The sequence below is a fragment of the Grammomys surdaster genome, unplaced genomic scaffold, assembly GCF_004785775.1.
Source record: "Grammomys surdaster isolate TR1022 unplaced genomic scaffold, NIH_TR_1.0 126133, whole genome shotgun sequence".
Taxonomy (NCBI): Eukaryota; Metazoa; Chordata; class Mammalia; order Rodentia; family Muridae; genus Grammomys; species Grammomys surdaster.
Genome location: NW_021620941.1, coordinates 517,613 through 535,511, shown reverse-complemented (window position 1 = coordinate 535,511; position 17,899 = coordinate 517,613). Strand labels below are relative to the sequence as shown.

Here is a 17,899-nt window from a genome sequence, read left to right as displayed (position 1 = left end):
CCGAGAACCACATAGAATCCAGGGGTTTGGACCCAAAGTGCTATGGTAGGGGTGGGGCTAGTGTCTGAACAGGGCCACAGGGGCTTCTTTCTGTGTGGGGGGAGGTGAGAGGCTGGTGGGTGGCTCTGAAGTCCAAACTGGCTGCCTCGTGGTGCAGGATGGGTTAATGCCATCTCTCTCTCTCTCTCTCTCTCTCTCTCTCTCTCTCTCTCTCTCTCTAGTCGTTTAGCTACTTATAGAGTGTAAATACATGCATCTGAAGGTCTGAGGGCGACTTTCAGGAGCTGGGTCTCTTTCCACCTTGCTGAGGCAGGGTTTTTCTTGTTTCTGCTGCCCTTTGCACTCTAGGCCAGCTGGCTATGGCTCCCATCTTTTAGGGGTGCTAGGATGACACACACATACCACTATATCCAGCTTTTTTCTGTGGATCCCTGGGACTGAATTCCAGTGATTGGACTTGTGCCACAGGCCTTTCACCTTTGGAGGCATCTGCCCCCCTCTTACTTTTACTTTAAAAGCCACACTTAAAAGCCTGTTAAGTGGCATGGGCGGGCCCTTCTGGTCTGGCTGCAGGGGGATTAAACAGAGAAGTGCTTGGAAGAGCTTAACACTGGGCTTGGCCTGCATCCGTGGCCTTGAGCGCTTGCTAAATTGGCAGCAAGATATTTGTGAGGGCGAATTTGGGACAGGGCCACCAAATTAGACCCTGAGCTCCTGGGGCTGTGCTACCAGTAGCCACAAAACAGTTTGGCTATGCTGGAGACGCCAGCCTTCGTGGTGTGAGGACGGGGCTGCCTGCCCGCCTGGCCCAGGAGCCAGCAGAGGTCCAGCTGCTGTATCATTAGACTCTAACTATTCCACTAAACTTTCTCAACTGGAGCTGGTGAGCAGGGCAGAGCAGCCTCTCCCACGGAGCATGTAGGAGAGTGCCAGCGTCTCCATGGCAACACAGCCTAGTGGCTCTGCTGAAGTTCCTCAGGCTTCCTGTGTCACGTCAGGAGCATTTTTCAAGATTAAGCGCTTACCAGAAGGGTTCAGAGGAGGCCTATTATATTTCATAAAAATGGAAACGACAGAGCAGGTTGGATCGCCAGCCGGGTGGTTTTAAACTGGGTCCAAGGAAAACACTGAAGGGGTCTTTAGCTGGGCCAAACTAGGGCCGTGGTGTTTAGTGATGCTTCAAAGCAATCCTTTGCAAGAAGGATAAAAGCCAGAAACAAGTTTAGTGACCCAACGTGGCTCAGGCTTGCACAGCTGAGAGAGGGGTGAAGGATGGTCTGAGGACCAGGCATCATCGGAGGGGTGTCTCCAGGAGGGGATGTAGCCCAGTACAGGGCCCTGGTTGTGGCAAACACTGCTCATGGTATGGCTACTGGCCTCTGCTCTTGGCTGGCTCACCCAGTCCTTCTGTTAATCAGGAGTGCTCAGGGCTCAACCTGGACAGAGAGCATAGGCAGAGCATTGACCCTCTGTGCCACAGCGAAGCATGCAGTGTGCACAGAATACGGCAATGACAGTGGGAACTATGGCCAACTCCATCACCATGAAGAAAACCCAAGGCCACATGTGGTGGCACAGCATTAGGAAAGTAGAGGCATGAAGATCTCTGAGTTTGATGGCAGCCTGATCTATATAGTGAGTGCCAGGGCAGCCAGAGCTATATGTCTCAAGAAAAATCATTAAGCCTGGGTGGTGCATGTTTTAATCTTAGCTCTCAGGAAGCAGTGTAAGGATAAAGCCAGCTTGGTGCACAAAGCTAGTTCCAGGCCAGCAGGGCTGCATCGTGAGACCTAGTCTCAAGTAAACAAACAAACAAACAAACAAACAGCCACCTAGACATAGCTAAGAGCAGCTCACATACATAGAAGCTGAAGGATTTCAGGTTGGGGTGGGAGAGGAGGAAGAGAGCATACATAAAACTTACACTTTCCGGAATGCAGGAAAACTTCTCTGAAATCATAAAAGGCACACCATCCATTGCTGCAAGAGAAGAGAGGAGAGGAAGGCACTGAAGACACCGTTGTTGTCCAAGAATCTAAGATGCCAGTACAGAGAGGATCAGTGAGTACCTGGCTGGAAGCAGGTACTACCCAGATCCAGTAGCTGAGAGCTACAGAGTGAGTGCCCTGTTCCCAGTGACTACATCCAACCCAGGGATGCAGATTCCTGTGGAGCTTCTGAGTGTAGGCAGGCAGTCGGGGACAGCCCAGGGCTGGTATGGAAGCCCTTCCTACCCTCGTCCAGGAGTCTGACCTAGTCTAGGAAGAAAGGGATGTATCTGGTGGGAATGGACAGAGGACACCCTGGGAGGAAGCTGGCAGGGGCGTGTCCATTGTTCATTCTCTAGGCTGAGCCACAGATTGCCTGCATGGTGTTGAGTGCTCATCGGTCTCCATGGAAAGATGAGTAGTGCAGAGGTCAGATGGCCAGGCCTGAGTCCTGGTCTGGGCTTGCAGTAAGCATTTAAAGTCATATATAAAAGGAGCTTGGCTAATGGCTGGGATTATGCTCTGAGTCTGCAAGAACCTGCCCAGGGCCTGCAAGAGTGGGCTCAGTGTGCGTGTGGGCGGGGCGGCGGGGAGGAAAGGCAGGACAGACTGACTATAACACATGCTCACAGTTACTGAGTCTTTGTCATGGCTTCAGGGCTGAATTAAGACTTATCCTGTGTTCTTAATTTCTACAAGACATGAGAGAAAGGATGTGGAACAGTCAGCCTGTGAGAGAGAAGGGACTGGGAAGCCATTTCCTTCCTGTACCACATCCCCTGCAATCTACATCTCCACTGCCAAACTGGTGGCAATATTGCCATAGAGGAGGAGCATGTGATGTCAACACTCACAGTGTCACCGTGAACAGAGAATCCAGCTGCTGACTGAGCTGAGGCAAAATTCAGCTGACAGATCTGGCCCTTAGTGCAGGGACCTGCAGCCTGCAGTAAGGAGGGTGGTTTGTGGCAGACCGTGATTCACTCCACACAGCTCTTATGTGCTTTGACCTCAAATGCTTGGAGGGCCTCTTGTCACTTCTGATCGTTTTGAGATGATCAAGCAAAGCTCCAGAGTTTGGAGCCTCCTGAGGTCAGTCAGGCAGGAAGCAGTAAGCAGGAAGCCTTGACTTATGAGGCGTGGACATGGACAATAGAATCTCACCTACACATGTGTAAAGGAGCGTGCAGATTACTGCCCCTGCCACTGTGCAGAGTGAACAGAGCTTCTCCATACCCACTTCTACAGCGAAGTTCTCACCCACAGCCTTATGGGAGCTCTGCAGCCTACTAGCTGACAGAGGGGAGGGTGTTTCATACTGTAAGAAACATAAGGCTATGTGATGGTGGCCACCAGGATGGTGGTGGTGGCAGATACACTCCTGTCTGTACTGGTGGCAGAGATGGAAGCCCCTGTGTCCAGTCCTGACTGCAAGGAGCTGTTTGGTAAAGTGACTGAGGTGAGGACTTACAGTAGGAGGCTGGGCGGTCACACACAGCTTGCATGCACTACAGATCTTAGCCCATCTGGTAGAGTCAACAGGGGAGAGGCCTAAGAGGAACAGCACAGGGTTCCCAACAGCACAGAACACACTGAAGCAGGTGTGAGCTCCAGGCCATACTAACTGACCAAATTTCATTGTAAAAATCCACTGTGTGTGTGTGTGTGTGTGTGTGTGTGTGGTGACGGGCAGAGGGCTGGAGAGATAGCTCAGTGGTTAAGAGCACTCTTGCAGAGAACACTGGGTTTCATTCCCAGAACCCACATGGTAGCTCGCAACCATCTTTAATTCCAGTTCCAGAGGATCAACGCCCTCTTCTGGCTTCCATGAATACTGTATGTATGTGGCACAAAGACAGGCATGCAGGCAAAACATTCATACACATAAAATAGATAAATCTTTTCTAAAAGTCTAGTAGGGGTTACTGAGATGGCTCAGTGGGTAAAGATGCTTGCTGCACAAATGTAACAATTTGAGTTTGAGTCCCGCAATCGCAGGAAGGCAGAAAGAGGGAAATGACACCACAAAATTGTCACTGGGCTTCCACAGTGGCACATATACACCCTTCCATATGATACCCTAGGCACTAGAAAAGCATATTAAAGAACTGCTGTGACACCATCAGATATCTGAAAAGAAACCCGTGGGACATTTAAGTGACATGTCGGTGGGGACCTAGTGAATGCTTGTTAATTGGCTAACAGTGAAATTTGATGAACAGCTCAGAATGCTGGCATTTGGGCTACACCAGAGCATGGAATTTACCAGGGTCCATGCAACACCTTGTGGTTTAGGTCCAGCTGAACAGGATGAATGGAAGACATGCACAGTAGCAAAGGGGACCTGGGTGACTGTTGGCTGGACACATCACTGTGATTTGACTACTGAACATGAAAGGTCCCCTCTCGAGGCCACAGTGCCACAGCATGGCCACAGGATCTGGGTGCCACTTGGTCTTCTCTGAGCTTGAGGGTGACACCTCATGCTAGCATGGTATTCTCTCATGGTCATCCTTAAGAGCCCTGAAGAGAGGTAGGACATCATGGGACCCTAAACTAACCCCATACGGAAACGGAGTGGCTGAGTCAGGCCTGCTGCCTCTGGGAGGTAGAACCCTGCCCAGCAACTCAGCACTGCATTTGAGACATGGGAAACAGACAGAGTGGGCTCCTGTCTAGATAAGAGAAGGCCTGAGGTGAGTGAAGGCCCATATCTGTTTGGAAGCTGCAGCTATAGGGAGAAGGGCTGTGACACTGATCACAGTTCAGGGGACCACATTATCCTCTTAGGCAGATGCACAGGGCAGAGCCCACAGGCAGAGCTGTTTGGTTGCTGGGGGACTGGGTAGGGTCTCTGCTTTGCAGCATTTAGCAGTAGGAGGTAAGGCCCCTTCTTATTCAACAGCACCCATTCCTAGGAGCCTTAGCCTTCTATATATGAAAATATTCAGTGGTTTGGCAAACATAATCCTTAAAATGATGGCACAAATTTTCATTTGATCCCCAAGACTGCTCATAAATCATCTCTGTCCTCCCTCTCCTGTGGAGCCCTGCTCCCCCTGCCCTTCTCCTTCCCCAGTCAGGGCTGGTATCATCTCTGTCCTCCCTATCTTGCAGAGCCCTGTCCCCCTACCCCTCTCTTGCCCTAGTCAGGGCTGGTATGTTTCCATCCCCACTGTTCTAGAGCTGAGATGCGGACCTCTGTCCTCGAGGCCAGGCTCTCACTGACCCTACTCCAGGGCCACACACTGCTGAAGGACATGGCTCACAGGGTCACCCCACCCTTCGATCAGCAAGAGCTAGGGCATGGCCCACAGCCCTACCAAGGTCTCTTCCACAAAAGAGAAAAAAGGAAGGAAACCCATGTTCCTTGTCAGTACAAAGTGGCAAACTTGCTCCAATCGGCTCAACCTCCTCAACTGCAGCCTCTATTCACTGAGGTCAGGCACCAAGTTCTGGGGCACGATGGAGCTGCGCCTCGGGCTCACAGCCTGGCCTGTGCTAGAAGGATGGGCTGGGAGCTCAGAAGCGAGCTCCATTCTTGCTCCCTTCACAGTTCAGTAGATGGTGGCTGGCCATGCCAGGGCTACCACACCTCTGAGCCTGTCTGTAAAATGGGCATACTACATGAAGGCTCCTGTACATCGACAGACGTGACATTTGACAACAGTCAGGGGTCTAGCATGTGGGGAGAGCTCTCTGGTATGATGGTTCCCAATATCTGACCAGAAACTGTGTCCCTTCAGAATTTGGTCGCTGCTTTCTTCTTTTTACTTAAAGAAAAAGATGGTGGCAGTTTAACAAACACTGATCCATGGGTTGGAGCTACGAGAAGCAGCTGAAGTGAGGATGTGCCGCGGGCTCCGTAGCGCAATTAGCATTCTCCTAAACAAACGAGCTTCAACAGAGCTGTAATTAAGCAGGCCTGTAATTAAGTATATGCCCTTTATCATAACGATCATGCTTAAAAATGGCATGAAGCAGGGAACTGTGTTATTAATGCTGTAATCCCAGACTGAAGAGTGAGTACATAGAAATCTGCATGTCAGGCCTGTCACCACGAGTGTTTGTAAAATACATTAAAGAAAGAAGCCCCCAAACAAGAGCTTGTTCAACTGTTCTTTTTACAACCAGGCAGCACAAGTCCAGAGGACTGTGAAAGCTTACAGATCCTGAGGTTTAAACAAATAAAGCTGTAATCTGCTGCAGGCCCCACTCCTGTGGGACAAGGCTATGAAGCTGGTCTAGGGCTTTGTTTTCTCCGTTTCTTCAGCTGACCCAGATCCTGTCTTTGCTCTTGGGGAAGCTGCCCAATCCACAGGCTGCATCTGCTTGGACATCACCCCCCCCCCCCAGGTCCTACTCCTTCCCTCTGTGTGGAAACTATAATTTCACTTTCCAAAGCAAACCCGGAGCCTCCTTTGATGCCCCATCATGCTCTGGGGCATGCCTCCTAGACATCTCCACAGGCAGAAGGGACAAGGAAGGATTTCACCTTAGCATCCTTGATAGAGAGTCATAGTTATGAAAATGCAAACTTTAAAACAAGACCCTGGTCCCAGCACTTCAGCTATTAGCGCTAACAGTCACTGTGTTAGAGCAGTAAATGACCAGTACCCCACCCCTTTCTCTCCTACTCTGTGGCCTTTCCAAAGTCCTTTGCAATTTGGGATGGGAAAGGTGCCAATAACCCAAGATCTCAAGGCCATTTCTCAAAACTCATTTGCAAACCAAAATACAGGGCATGCTGCTTTTTGGGTGACTCACTTTGGGGATATCTTTGGAAGATGTTTGTAGACGCCTCCGGAGCTGTCTGCTCTGACACTCCAATTGAGTTTACACAAGGCCAATGACTTCCTTCTAGGTCCCCAAAGCAATTTGTTTTGCCATGTTATTCATAAGCCAAAAGGAGCAATTTATCAGCCACAGCCGGAGACTCCGGAGCCCCACGCACAAGAGGACGAGGGAGTGTGGGCGCTGGAGTCAGCCGCACGTGCAGTGGTGCCAGCTTGTTAGCCATGTGGTGTTGGTAAGTCACTCAGCCCTGAGCCAGAGTCTCATCTGCCCCAGGATACTAAAGCCCCCCTTGCAATGCTGTGAGCCAGCAAGCCTGAGTGAGCTGAGCATGGCAGCAGCCGCTCATGCAGGAGTTTCATATATAAAGCAGTGCCTGGCTTTTTAGGGAATGCGTTCAGATTACAACCCCCTGCCCCAACTGCTATGACCAGGACATGACCAGGAGAGGTTGATCTGTCTGAGCCCCTCTTAAGCTACAATGAGATAAAAAACACAAAGCCAATGTCCAACCAGCTTCTCAGCTGGTTAGGGGTGGTAATATTATTGCTGCAGAGGAAATGGTCCTCCACAAACTCCAGGTACACATGCTAAACCATCTGACCCATGGGTTCCAATCCAAAGGCATGGATGCAGTGCCTTTTTTGGTGTGACTCACAGAGTACCCAACAGTGTCTTCCTAGGCATCTGCCCTCTCTGGAGTTACAGGTGAAGCCTGATCTGGAATGAAGGTCCTGGTGCAGTTTAGTACCACGTAGGTAAGGAGTTAGATGTGAGGTGACTGAGTCTCCCAGCTGACAGAACGCTGTTGCGGTTAAATATCCTTGAAGCTGCAGCTAGAATTGTGCTATATCCTCCACAGGCACTAATGAAGGGTCTGTATGCTCGAGAGACCTGGCACCATTAAAATACCATTTGCATTGTGGTTTGGACCTCAAGTCTGGTCCCATGGGCTTTCCTATAGAGGATCATGGGAAGAAATGCCATGAAAGGAAAATCTGGTCCATCGTGAGTTGGGAGGGAAAAGGGTCACTATCACCTCATGAATATGCCGCCTCATAAATATTCCTAAGACTTTAAATCCATATCATAGAATGCACTAGGCTACTACCCATGTTGGGGGCAGCTTGTGTTATGTCTGGCTGTTGGCTTTGCTATGCTAAATGAACTTCTGCTTAAAATATCTGTGTTTTCCTTCAAGAAGCCAAGAGCTAAGGATATTCCCTACCCTGAATGAATTCAGCTGTTTGAAGTGCCTTGAAAGAGTCCTAAAGGGCTGGGAGGATGGCTCAGGGATGCAGGATGGCTCAGGGATGCAGGAGGATGGCTCAGGGATGCAGGAGGATGGCTCAGGGATGCAGGAGGATGGCTCAGGGATGCAGGGGTAGCTTAAGCAAGTCAAGGCCCTGGCTTCCACCCCCAGCACCACAGACAGAGTGGAAACAAAACCAAAACTATTGTAAAGAAGTCAGAGGCCAAACTCCAGGTGCCTCCCACAGACAGCAGCCTCGGGTTCTGTCGAGCACAGGAAATCCGGATCTCACATATACGCAATCGTCTCCAGTTCCCAACTCTACACAAAGTGTTTGACACTTTAACTGAGGGACAGTTCCCTTCCACATCCCGAGGACCATGTTGCACGTCCTGATACCAGGAGGCCTCAGGCCCCTGCTCAGAGCAGTCCCTCCTCTAATGCTGACACCTGGTTAGGTGAGGGAGGTTGTTGGAGAGCTCTGACACCAGGAAGGGCAGAAGGACATGTTCTACACCCAGAAGGGACTAGAAACCTGGCTAGAACAGACACGTTCCTCTACAGGGAAAGTCCTTTAACTTTATAACTCTGTAATGGCTTGACTCCAAGACCTCTTGCACTTGGCTTAAGGTGAACACAGTTGTCTCAGGATCATGTCCATAGGAGTAACGGGGGCGGAGGGGAGGAGGTGCTCCGTGGTCAGGAGGCCCTGGGGTCAGTGCTCACACCTGCTCCTTCAAGGTGGAATTTCTGAAGCCTGTTGGTGAACTGGAGATGAAGCAGGGAGCCTTACTGTGCAGAAAGAGAAGAGTCTGGGCTCAAGGAGGCCTGTTCCTGAGTTCTCAGTGAGGTGTGTCTAAAATGAGGGTCTCCTCTAGCCATGTTACTGGAGTCAAGCTGAGTGACCACTGGACAGGCCCTGCTGGGTGAGTACCACACACCCAGCTTTATGTAGACAGACACCTGAGGAGGAAAATGCACCTTCCCCCCAGGGCCCTCTTTCCCTTTAACACCAACACAACAATTTTAGATTGTACTGTTTTGAATGTCTCAATATATGAGTCTGTTTTCCAAGGAATCCATTTCTAAAGGCCAGCTAAGTTAAAATATCCTGAAGTCCAGAGCCCCAACCCCAAGGCAGGGTCTGCGGAGGCCTTGGACCCCAAGCTGTTTTCTGTGCATTTACATGTGTCTTCATGTGTAAAGAAATACACGTGTGTGTGTGCATGTGTGCGTGTGTACGTGTTAATGAACCCAGAACCACAGCAGAACTGTTCTTCACTGCCCCCTTAGCTGTGGAACTTCCTTCAGAAGGCAAAGCTCTAACACAGACTCTTTTTAAAATAGTGACTTCACAAATTTGCCCAGGGAATCTGAGTTAACCTTAATGCTAAGTTGTGACAGCCCATGGATCCCTGATGTCCCTTCTGAGGAAGAGGACAAAACCAATTCAGTGCTGTCCCTGCCAACACACATAACATACACCTAAGCCAAAGGAAGCCGAGCCCAAGTCCTGACTGAGGGACAGAGGCTCCGCACAAGGTACTGAGGGGCAAGACAGGACCTTCACCATCCGACTCACCTCAGGCTGAGCAAGGTGAGGGGCTTCAATCAAACCTGATTTCCTGCCAAGTCCGTCATGTGCACATAAGGTTATTATGTCTACCCCAGAGCAGACGTCTGAGTTTTAATAGGAATTATCTCAAACACTAGATTTCTAAATTATAAAGTATATATCTCTGGGGCACCATAGAAAGTGCTCTATAGTAGATGTAAATTCAACACTGGGATCTCTCCCTCTTCCCTAGCGACTGCCCTGTACCAGCCAGAGGAAGCCCTGTGGCCAGGACAGAGGCTTCCCTGAGAGAGGGTAGGGGTTGGTAGGCTGCAAACACCACATGCGGATCCTAACCCTGCACACATATCCTTCTGCAAAGCCCTTTTGTCATAGATGCCACCATCATGTTTAAGCTGCTACTCCTCTCCTCCATTGGTGCTTGGAGATATGACTTGCTTTTGGCTAATTGGACATTAGTCCATGTGACACCAGTGTGTGTACCTGGGAGTGTGGTTCCCTGCTGTGTCCCAGCTGGGCTGGCTGAGTGAGAACCACAAGGCCACCATGTGGAGTGAAGGTCTACAGTCCTGGTTCTGTGCTCCTCATACCAACCAAGTTGTCACATCTGAAATATGTGTGGATGGCCCCATGCACAACCATCTAGTCCAGCCACGATGAACATGAAGAACCAGAAGAAGCAGAAGTAGCTGTGGGCTAGCTCAAGCCCTAAGTCTAAGGAGGTAATGATAAGGCAAAGAGCCTAACAGGGAGCTGATCTTTGAGGGGAATGCACAGATTTTTCCAGACACCTTTGTATCTTTACATTGCTTACGGAGCCTCTGCACATGGGGCTGGTCGTTCTCCTGAGATGCAAGGATTCAGGAGAATGTGTAACATGAACATCCAAAATGCTGGCTGTGACTCTCATCTCTGTACAAGGACAAAGCCTGGAAGCTTTCTGGACTGGCTGCTGGGGGGTGGGGCAGCATCTCAATGTCCCTCTCACCTCAACTCCACCAGCTTCCATGACACCAGGTTCCATGACAGCTGTGTCCCAAGATCCTTCAACAGTGCCTGGCACATGACAGCTAAGTAGGCAACAGTGAACAGAGGCATGTCCACTGTGAGTGGTGCTTATGAGTGGGGATAGCTGTGTCCTCTGTGAGTGGCAGGGTTGTCTGGATCACTGGCTGGCCAAGCGCTTATGCACAGACTTTTAACATGGCTGCTGTCTGAAGCCTTCCTGGTTCCCCCTACCTGGAATCAGATGAGAGGGTATCTCTGAGCTTCAGCATTTTTCAAAGCCCCTGTGTAATTACAGTGTAGCCTGGCTTGAGAAGGCAATCCACCTGAAATGTCCACCTGAAATGCCCCATCTCTGGTGGCAACACCACGAAGAGTAAACACATATTGGTATCGGGTCCTCAGCTTCCACACAGAGGTATCTCAAAACTGGACAGCAAACAATAGGAACGGTAGCCTTGGGCTTGTGGTCTGATCTTGTTTTGGGGAATGAAGAGGCAGGCAGGGAGGGAGTCTCAGGTCCTCTGTCAGGGCAGTGGAAGATATACTTATCTATATCCACATAGCCCTGGGAATTTAGGGAAGCATTATGCTTACAAATGCGGGATAATGGGCTTGTTATTTGGGGATGTATCTTGCCTATAGGAGGAGGGGTGAGGTGCTTGTTATGGCCACAGAGCTGCTCAGAGGCCTTAGTCCACTGATGTCCTCTTGAATGAAGGATGAGGTAGGAACATGTCTCCAGGTGACATCAAAAAAGTCCTCACTGAGAGCAGAGAGCTGAACATGTTTGGAGATGCTAGGAGGGTGGACCTCTACTCCAGGGATGGAGATGCTAGGAGGGCCATGGAAGCATGCTGTGGCTGTCTCCAGGGGCGACATCCTTCATGGCCACCAGAGTCTCTTTTCAAGTGTAGATCTCACTATTCCACTCCTTTACCTGAAGACTTCCATTCTTTCCCCAGAGCTCCCAGGCCCTGGTGTATGGACCCCAACTGTTCTATGTACTTCAGGCTTCTTCTCTCCAGCACTCAGACACCCCAACCTGCTCAGCACACCTGACTGTTGAGTCACGTGCCCTTCTTGCCTCCTGTCTGTATACCTCTGAAACCAACAGAACAATGGCGGCCTGGGTAACCTCCTGCCTCTCATGGCTCACCATGCTCACTCAGTAGCCTCCACTGTAAGCATCTGCCTGACATCCTGATAACCAGTCCTTTGAGCTATGAGGCTGTCATCACAACAGCGTGATGGAAGGTACAGAAATCAATTCTGCTTCATAATAGTTTTTTTTTTTTAAGATTCTGTGACAAAGGGACAATCCTACCCCTTTATATGTACATCTGTGTGCAAGAACACTCATGTGTGTAGAGGCCAGAGGTCAATCTTAGGTGTCAGTTGACAGGTGCTGTTTTTTTGAAGCAGGATCTCTCATTGGATAGGCACACCCCGTGTCACCTCCTGCCTCCACCTCTGTAGCACGGGGTTACAAGCTTTCACCACCACAGTTGGCTTTTACCATTTCTATGGGTTCTGGGCTTTGGACTTAGGCCCTCATGCCTGGAAGATAAGCACTTCACCATCTCCCCACACAAGCCAACACCTTTTACTTTGATTCCATGATGAGCCTGTGAGCAGCACACACTAGGAAGGTACAGTATTCCAAATTTTGCTTAAAATTGAAGAGACTACCTACAGGTCAATACAACAACAACAACAACAGATCCTGGAGGTGTCATCCTAACACCAAGATCTTCTCCTCTAATAAGTGGAGTCAAGTCCTACCCACGGCCACACTGGATTCTGCTGACCACTCCATGGTGTGGGCATGGAAGGGTAGAAGACCTGAACACTAACCATGGCCAGGACGGTGTGCCAGAGAAGGGGCACTTTGTCCCCATGGGTGTGTCCTGATAGAAACAGTACAGTAAGCCGCAGCCACCCTTCCCATATGGCACTCTAGCAGGTAAACTCTCTGGGTTGCAGTGACAGGGGATAAAAGAGCAGCCTGAGACTGAACCAGTGACAGTGGTGGCACTCGCTGTGATCTGCAAACATCATGGTGTGTGCTGCTGTCTATCAAGTTGTCCTGTCTGTGAAATACAAGCCATGAGCTACCCAGGTTTAATATTAACCTTTAAAGGGCATAAAGGCAGTGCACATGCATTCATGAACACACACACACGTACGCACTCTAAATATTGGCAGCTGCTTCACTTTGTAGATCTTCCAGGAAAAACAGATACAAGGCCACCTCCCGTTTTGACTGTGTCCACCACACACGTTCCCTGTCACCCCATAGCAATGTCAAGGGACTGTGGTCATCTCCCCACCACCCGACATCCCCATCAAACACTTCGGCCAGCCACTTCGGCCAGCGGCCAAGCCTCAGCCCTGACGTTTAATAACAGTGCCTGCAGAACTGCTCTCACTTCTAGAGCTGATGAACTTTTCCAGCGACACAGTTGAAATAACAGGCGCAGAGATGACAAGGGATTCTCACACGAGGCTCTTTGAACTCTCCAGGATAATAAGCACTTGCTCCACTTTACAATGGGCATATAAAAGAGAAATCTAAATAATAATTGCTGTAATTATCTTGCAAAATATGCAGAGATTAATGGTGATTATGAAAATCTGTCTAATTGTTCTCTGAAGTCATCGCTGATCAAGTGGTACACTGGAACGGCCGCTGCCAAGGAACTTTTGACACTGAACCGCAGGTGGGCATGGGAGTGTGTCACTGTGCCTTTCTCCCCACAAAATCTTACCCTGTGTTTATAAAATCCGTTTCCATCATTCCCAACCCCCTGGCCCACATTTTAACTCTTCACACCGGTGCCCTGAAGAGGCTTCCAAGACATCCCTAATGGGCTGCTTGGTGTCACTGTGGTTCAAAGCCCCAAGTTCAACTTGTTATTTATTCAAATAATTAATTACTCCTGTACCCATGAGCAGTTTGTCATGACACGTTAATGACTTGATAGACTTCCATGAACTGGTGAACACAGAACAGCAGAGCGTTTTTATCGTCATTTAATTTTAAAACGATCCTGTGTGAAATTATCTCGTCGTGAGTGATGGGCACATAAAGAACCGACTCAGCAAAGCCCCTTTTGGATCATTGCTTTATTAATGGGTAACGTCAGGGGAATGAAAAATGCTAACATTGTCATATTCTGCTGCTTGGTGGAGACGGATGGCAGGGGAGTGGGTGAGGGCTCTGCTCACTCACTGCCGGGAGTGGGCCTGCCCTGCCCTTCCTCATGCCACAGCCAGAACACTCACCTACCCACCCGGCTGTCCACTCACGCTGGGCATTTTTTTTTTGAGTGCACAGCTCTTGTGTGTGTGGTCTCTTTTTTCTTAAACTTGGGTTTTCCATGAGTGATATAAAAGCAGTTTCACAAAAACATTCCGCTTTATTGCTTTGAACATTAAACGTTATTAATCCAATAGAAGAACGTTAAAGATATTGCTGTCACCTTTAAATGTGAAATAATATTAGGAACTTAAAAATGCTGGGTTAGGAGAAAAGATGTTCCCAGTCGCTTTCAAGGCTTCAGATGCCTGTGCTGGGTTGATGATAAAATCCCATGTCTATACAGCTCACAGCACAGCATCTACTTAAGAGAGATGCCCTGGTTAGCTCTTTTTGTCTCTCAGCCTAAAAACCCTCCTCCTTGTTTTAATTGCAAACTTGGGAGTTTTTACAGTGACTTCCCACAATGCCACTGAAAGCCAGAGGATACAGCTGGTGATCACCTCAGAGCCAGCACTAGCATGTGGAATTGCCAGGCTGCTCTGACAGCTGCAGGACTGCCGTTGAGGGACCACAGCAAGGGAACAGGAGCCAGGTGCTACTTCGAGCCTGCTAGATGAAAGGAAATGCCTGGTTTGTCTTACAAGCTTCCTGTTTCAGCTTTGGCTTAGCCAGGAATAGCTTCACCATCTGCCGGGATGTCCCATGCAAGAACCTGGGAACAAGAGTTCCTTCTTCCTTTCTGTCTGTCACACTAGTCGCCAGAGCTTAGACTCACCAAGAAGATGTTGGCAGAGGTGGCTGCTGACCTCATAGCCAGCTGTATAGGGGCTTCCTGTGTACTTGCTCTTAGTCATCAAGAAAGTCCCACATGGTATGCACAAAGGTCTACTACCTGGATGATGCTTACACCTCTCTGATCCACTGCACTTGAGTAAGGACACAGAAGTAACAAGGAGGCTTGGACAGTAGATGCAAATGTAGATTAGCTAGCAGTAAAGTGTTTGGGCATAGGGCACACACAAGAATCCTGGTAGAAACCAGGCTGTCAGAACCTGAAAGCACAAGCCAAGGCAGGTGCATGAGGTGAAGCCAGAGGCTGGCTGGGTGGTTTGTCTTATGGAACACCTTAATCCTTCAGATGGACACTGGGGCCAAGTGCTTGTGACATTCCTAGAAATGTCTGCTAAGGCAAAGGTGCTTCATGAGGTGGGTACAGCTCATCTGTGGGAGAGTAGAGCAGAGGCATGGCTTGCAGGACTGCTGGGTGGAGCTGAATCAGATTTACAGGCTGTGGATATATAACACAGTTACCTACGGGACCTCCTTAGGGACCACTGAGAGAAGCAGGCATTCCTAAGTCACATGAGACCACAGATGCCACAGGCTGGAGTCCGCATTTCAAAGTCCAAGGCAAGTATCTCAACCGCAGAAGGGGCAGCCTCTTGGTAATGCTAGTTCACACAGCAGTGAATCTGGAATAAGCTGGGCTGCAGCAGGTTCCTCCAGAGAGCAGCCTCATTCTTCCACAGTAGTGGGGAGCCAGGGACCTCAGCCCTTAGAGCAAGTGGTACTACTTAGTCAGAGGCTGCAGTCCAGATGACAGCATTTGGTCCTGGGTGCAAGTGAACTCAGCCATCCTTACTGTTTTAAAGATGGAGTCTTTACAGCTGGCCCTAGATCCCAGGAACATGGTTCTTTCTGAAGTGTGTCAGAGGCATAGCCCCTTGGATGCTCACTAAACATGCAACCCTCAGCCGTGGACCTCAGACTTTGCAGAAACTTCCAGGCGTGCCTGCACCAGGGCTCCCAGAAGCAGCAGGTCCTAGAAGTGCCTCTGCATACAGGCCCTCTGTTACCTGGTGAGGACGGGTCACTGCTGACAGTTGGTTAAACTGTGGCCTAACCATGCACAGTGCTTAGTGAGGAGATAAGATCATCCAGGCTCTGAATACCCCTGACGGATACGGATACAGGGCAAGATGTTTAGAGATACTGGTTCTTGAGTACAGTCAATACTAACAGATTGCCCATCTTCTGTTGCACGGGCAGCCTCAGGGCTGTAGACCACTCGGGGACTAGGTCTCTGAAATATGTAGTATGAGAAGACCCCAGAAGGGACCCAGATCTGTACTTAGGCACTGTGGTTTTAATGCCAGGGCTTTCTGTGGCTTATTACTTTCCCCAGTAGGGGGAAACATTAATAAATGCAGACACCTTGTGAATGACTCTTCTGGAATCCAGACAGGGTTTTATTTTTGTTTTTTCTTTTCCCCTCTCCCTCTCTGTATAATTCAAACTGAGCTCTTCGTAGTCTGGGGCTGAGGAACGTGACACTTCCAACTGGGACTGGAGCTTTGGCTTCCTCTTTCTGGGCTTCTGTGGGAAATCACTTGCAGCCACTTGAAAACCTTCCCTGATGTTTTAAAAGAGGCTCTTTGGTCAGAACAAAGTGAAAGAACACATTTCTGTACAGCCTCCCAGCTTAGACGGTTCCATGCAGGTGACACCTCATCAAGAGAGCCCTCAGAAGCCAAGGAGGACTGCCTGTTTAGGGAGACCAGCAAGACCCCAGGGGAAAACATAGAAGCCCCACTGGGAAGTGGGGCAATGCTCCAAAACACTTTCTTAAAAGCCCCAGGGAAAGCAGAACATGGTGTCAATCAAGGAGGAGGAGAAACCCTGCAGGAGCCAGGATTGGAGCAGAGTGAGAGGTGAAGGGGATTTCCCAGACACTGCACACACCTGGCACCTCTGGATACTCTGAGGGATTCAGATTCAGCAGGATTCAGCTGGTCCTAGAGTTTCCTCTGGGCTCCAGTGAGACCAACACTCCCTGTCCCAGCTTTGCCATAATGACATCTGCCATAGAGGGAGGGGTTTATAGAGTTGCTTTGTGCACCCAGAAGGTAGTAAGAGAACCAGGTGCAGAATGTGGGTCTCTTGATGGCTACATAACCATTTATTGGGCCAGTGGAAAAACTGTCTCAGCTTAGGCTTGGCAGGGACTCTGGAGTGCAATATCAGGGCTCTGGCTTCGAGAGGGAGCCAGGCTTGGGGCTCAGGGATATGGGACAACAGCCATTCACTTTGTTCCAGCTTTCTTATGAACTGTCCCCAAACTGTCTCTTGACAGACACACGTGGAAAGCATCAGGTTTTTCTTGTCTTGACTGTGTGAGTATGGGCTAGCCTGTGATGGCAGCTCTCAGTTGGAGTCCATGAAGGCCACTGGACAAGCACCAAGCTGTGGTCTCACTCTGTGTCTAGAGCTGAGGAAAGCACAGGTGGCCAGGAGACAGAGCACTACTCTGCCCTCACACAGTTCCTCTGGTCCTCTGGGTAAGAGACATGGAAGTGTGCTTCCATGGTTGCTTGAGGTCTCGATCATATGAGCAGGACTCAACGTAGGAAGGACAGGACAGGATGCTGTGTCCTTAAACACATGGCTCTGTTTGCATCTGAGATGCTAACAGCCATGGTAGAACATTCTGCCAGTGGCAATCCAGAAGGTGGAGATATGACTTAATTAGTCACTCTACAAAGGTATATATATAAAGGTATATATATATATATATATATATATATATATATATATATATATATGCATGCACCCTATAGGGTGCTCACTGGTCAGTGAGTCAGCCTTTTTGATATTCTGCACCAGAAACCCAGGTAGAAGCCTACAGGGAGCTGGAGACATAGGACACTTCAGAGGCTCAGTGGCCAGCTATCCTGGGGTACTCATTGGGAAAGTAACAAAGAGATCCTGTTTCAAAATAAGGGGAGGACCAATACTTGTGGTTGCCCTCTGACCTCCACACATGCCATAGCATGTACACGCCTGCATCCACACAGGACTGTGTGCACACGTACATGTGTGTACATACATATGCACACACACACACACACACACACGGAAAGAGAGGGAGATGGAGAGGGAGAAGGAGAGGGAGAGGGAGAGAGAGAGAGAGGGAGAGGGAGAGGGAGAGGGAGAGGGAGAGGGAGAGGGGGAGAGAGAGA

General features: G+C 49.6%; 1 protein-coding gene across 1 annotated transcript in view; it reads right to left on the bottom strand.

Annotated features, from left to right (window-relative positions):
• Nucleotides 1-17,899, bottom strand: part of Mvb12b (multivesicular body subunit 12B) — a 149,057-nt gene that overhangs the window by 23,086 nt on the left and 108,072 nt on the right. Inside the window, exon 8 of the mRNA XM_028756971.1 lies at nucleotides 1,925-1,980. Coding sequence (XP_028612804.1) covers nucleotides 1,925-1,980 — 56 coding nt within the window. The remainder of the gene's footprint in view (nucleotides 1-1,924; nucleotides 1,981-17,899) is intronic.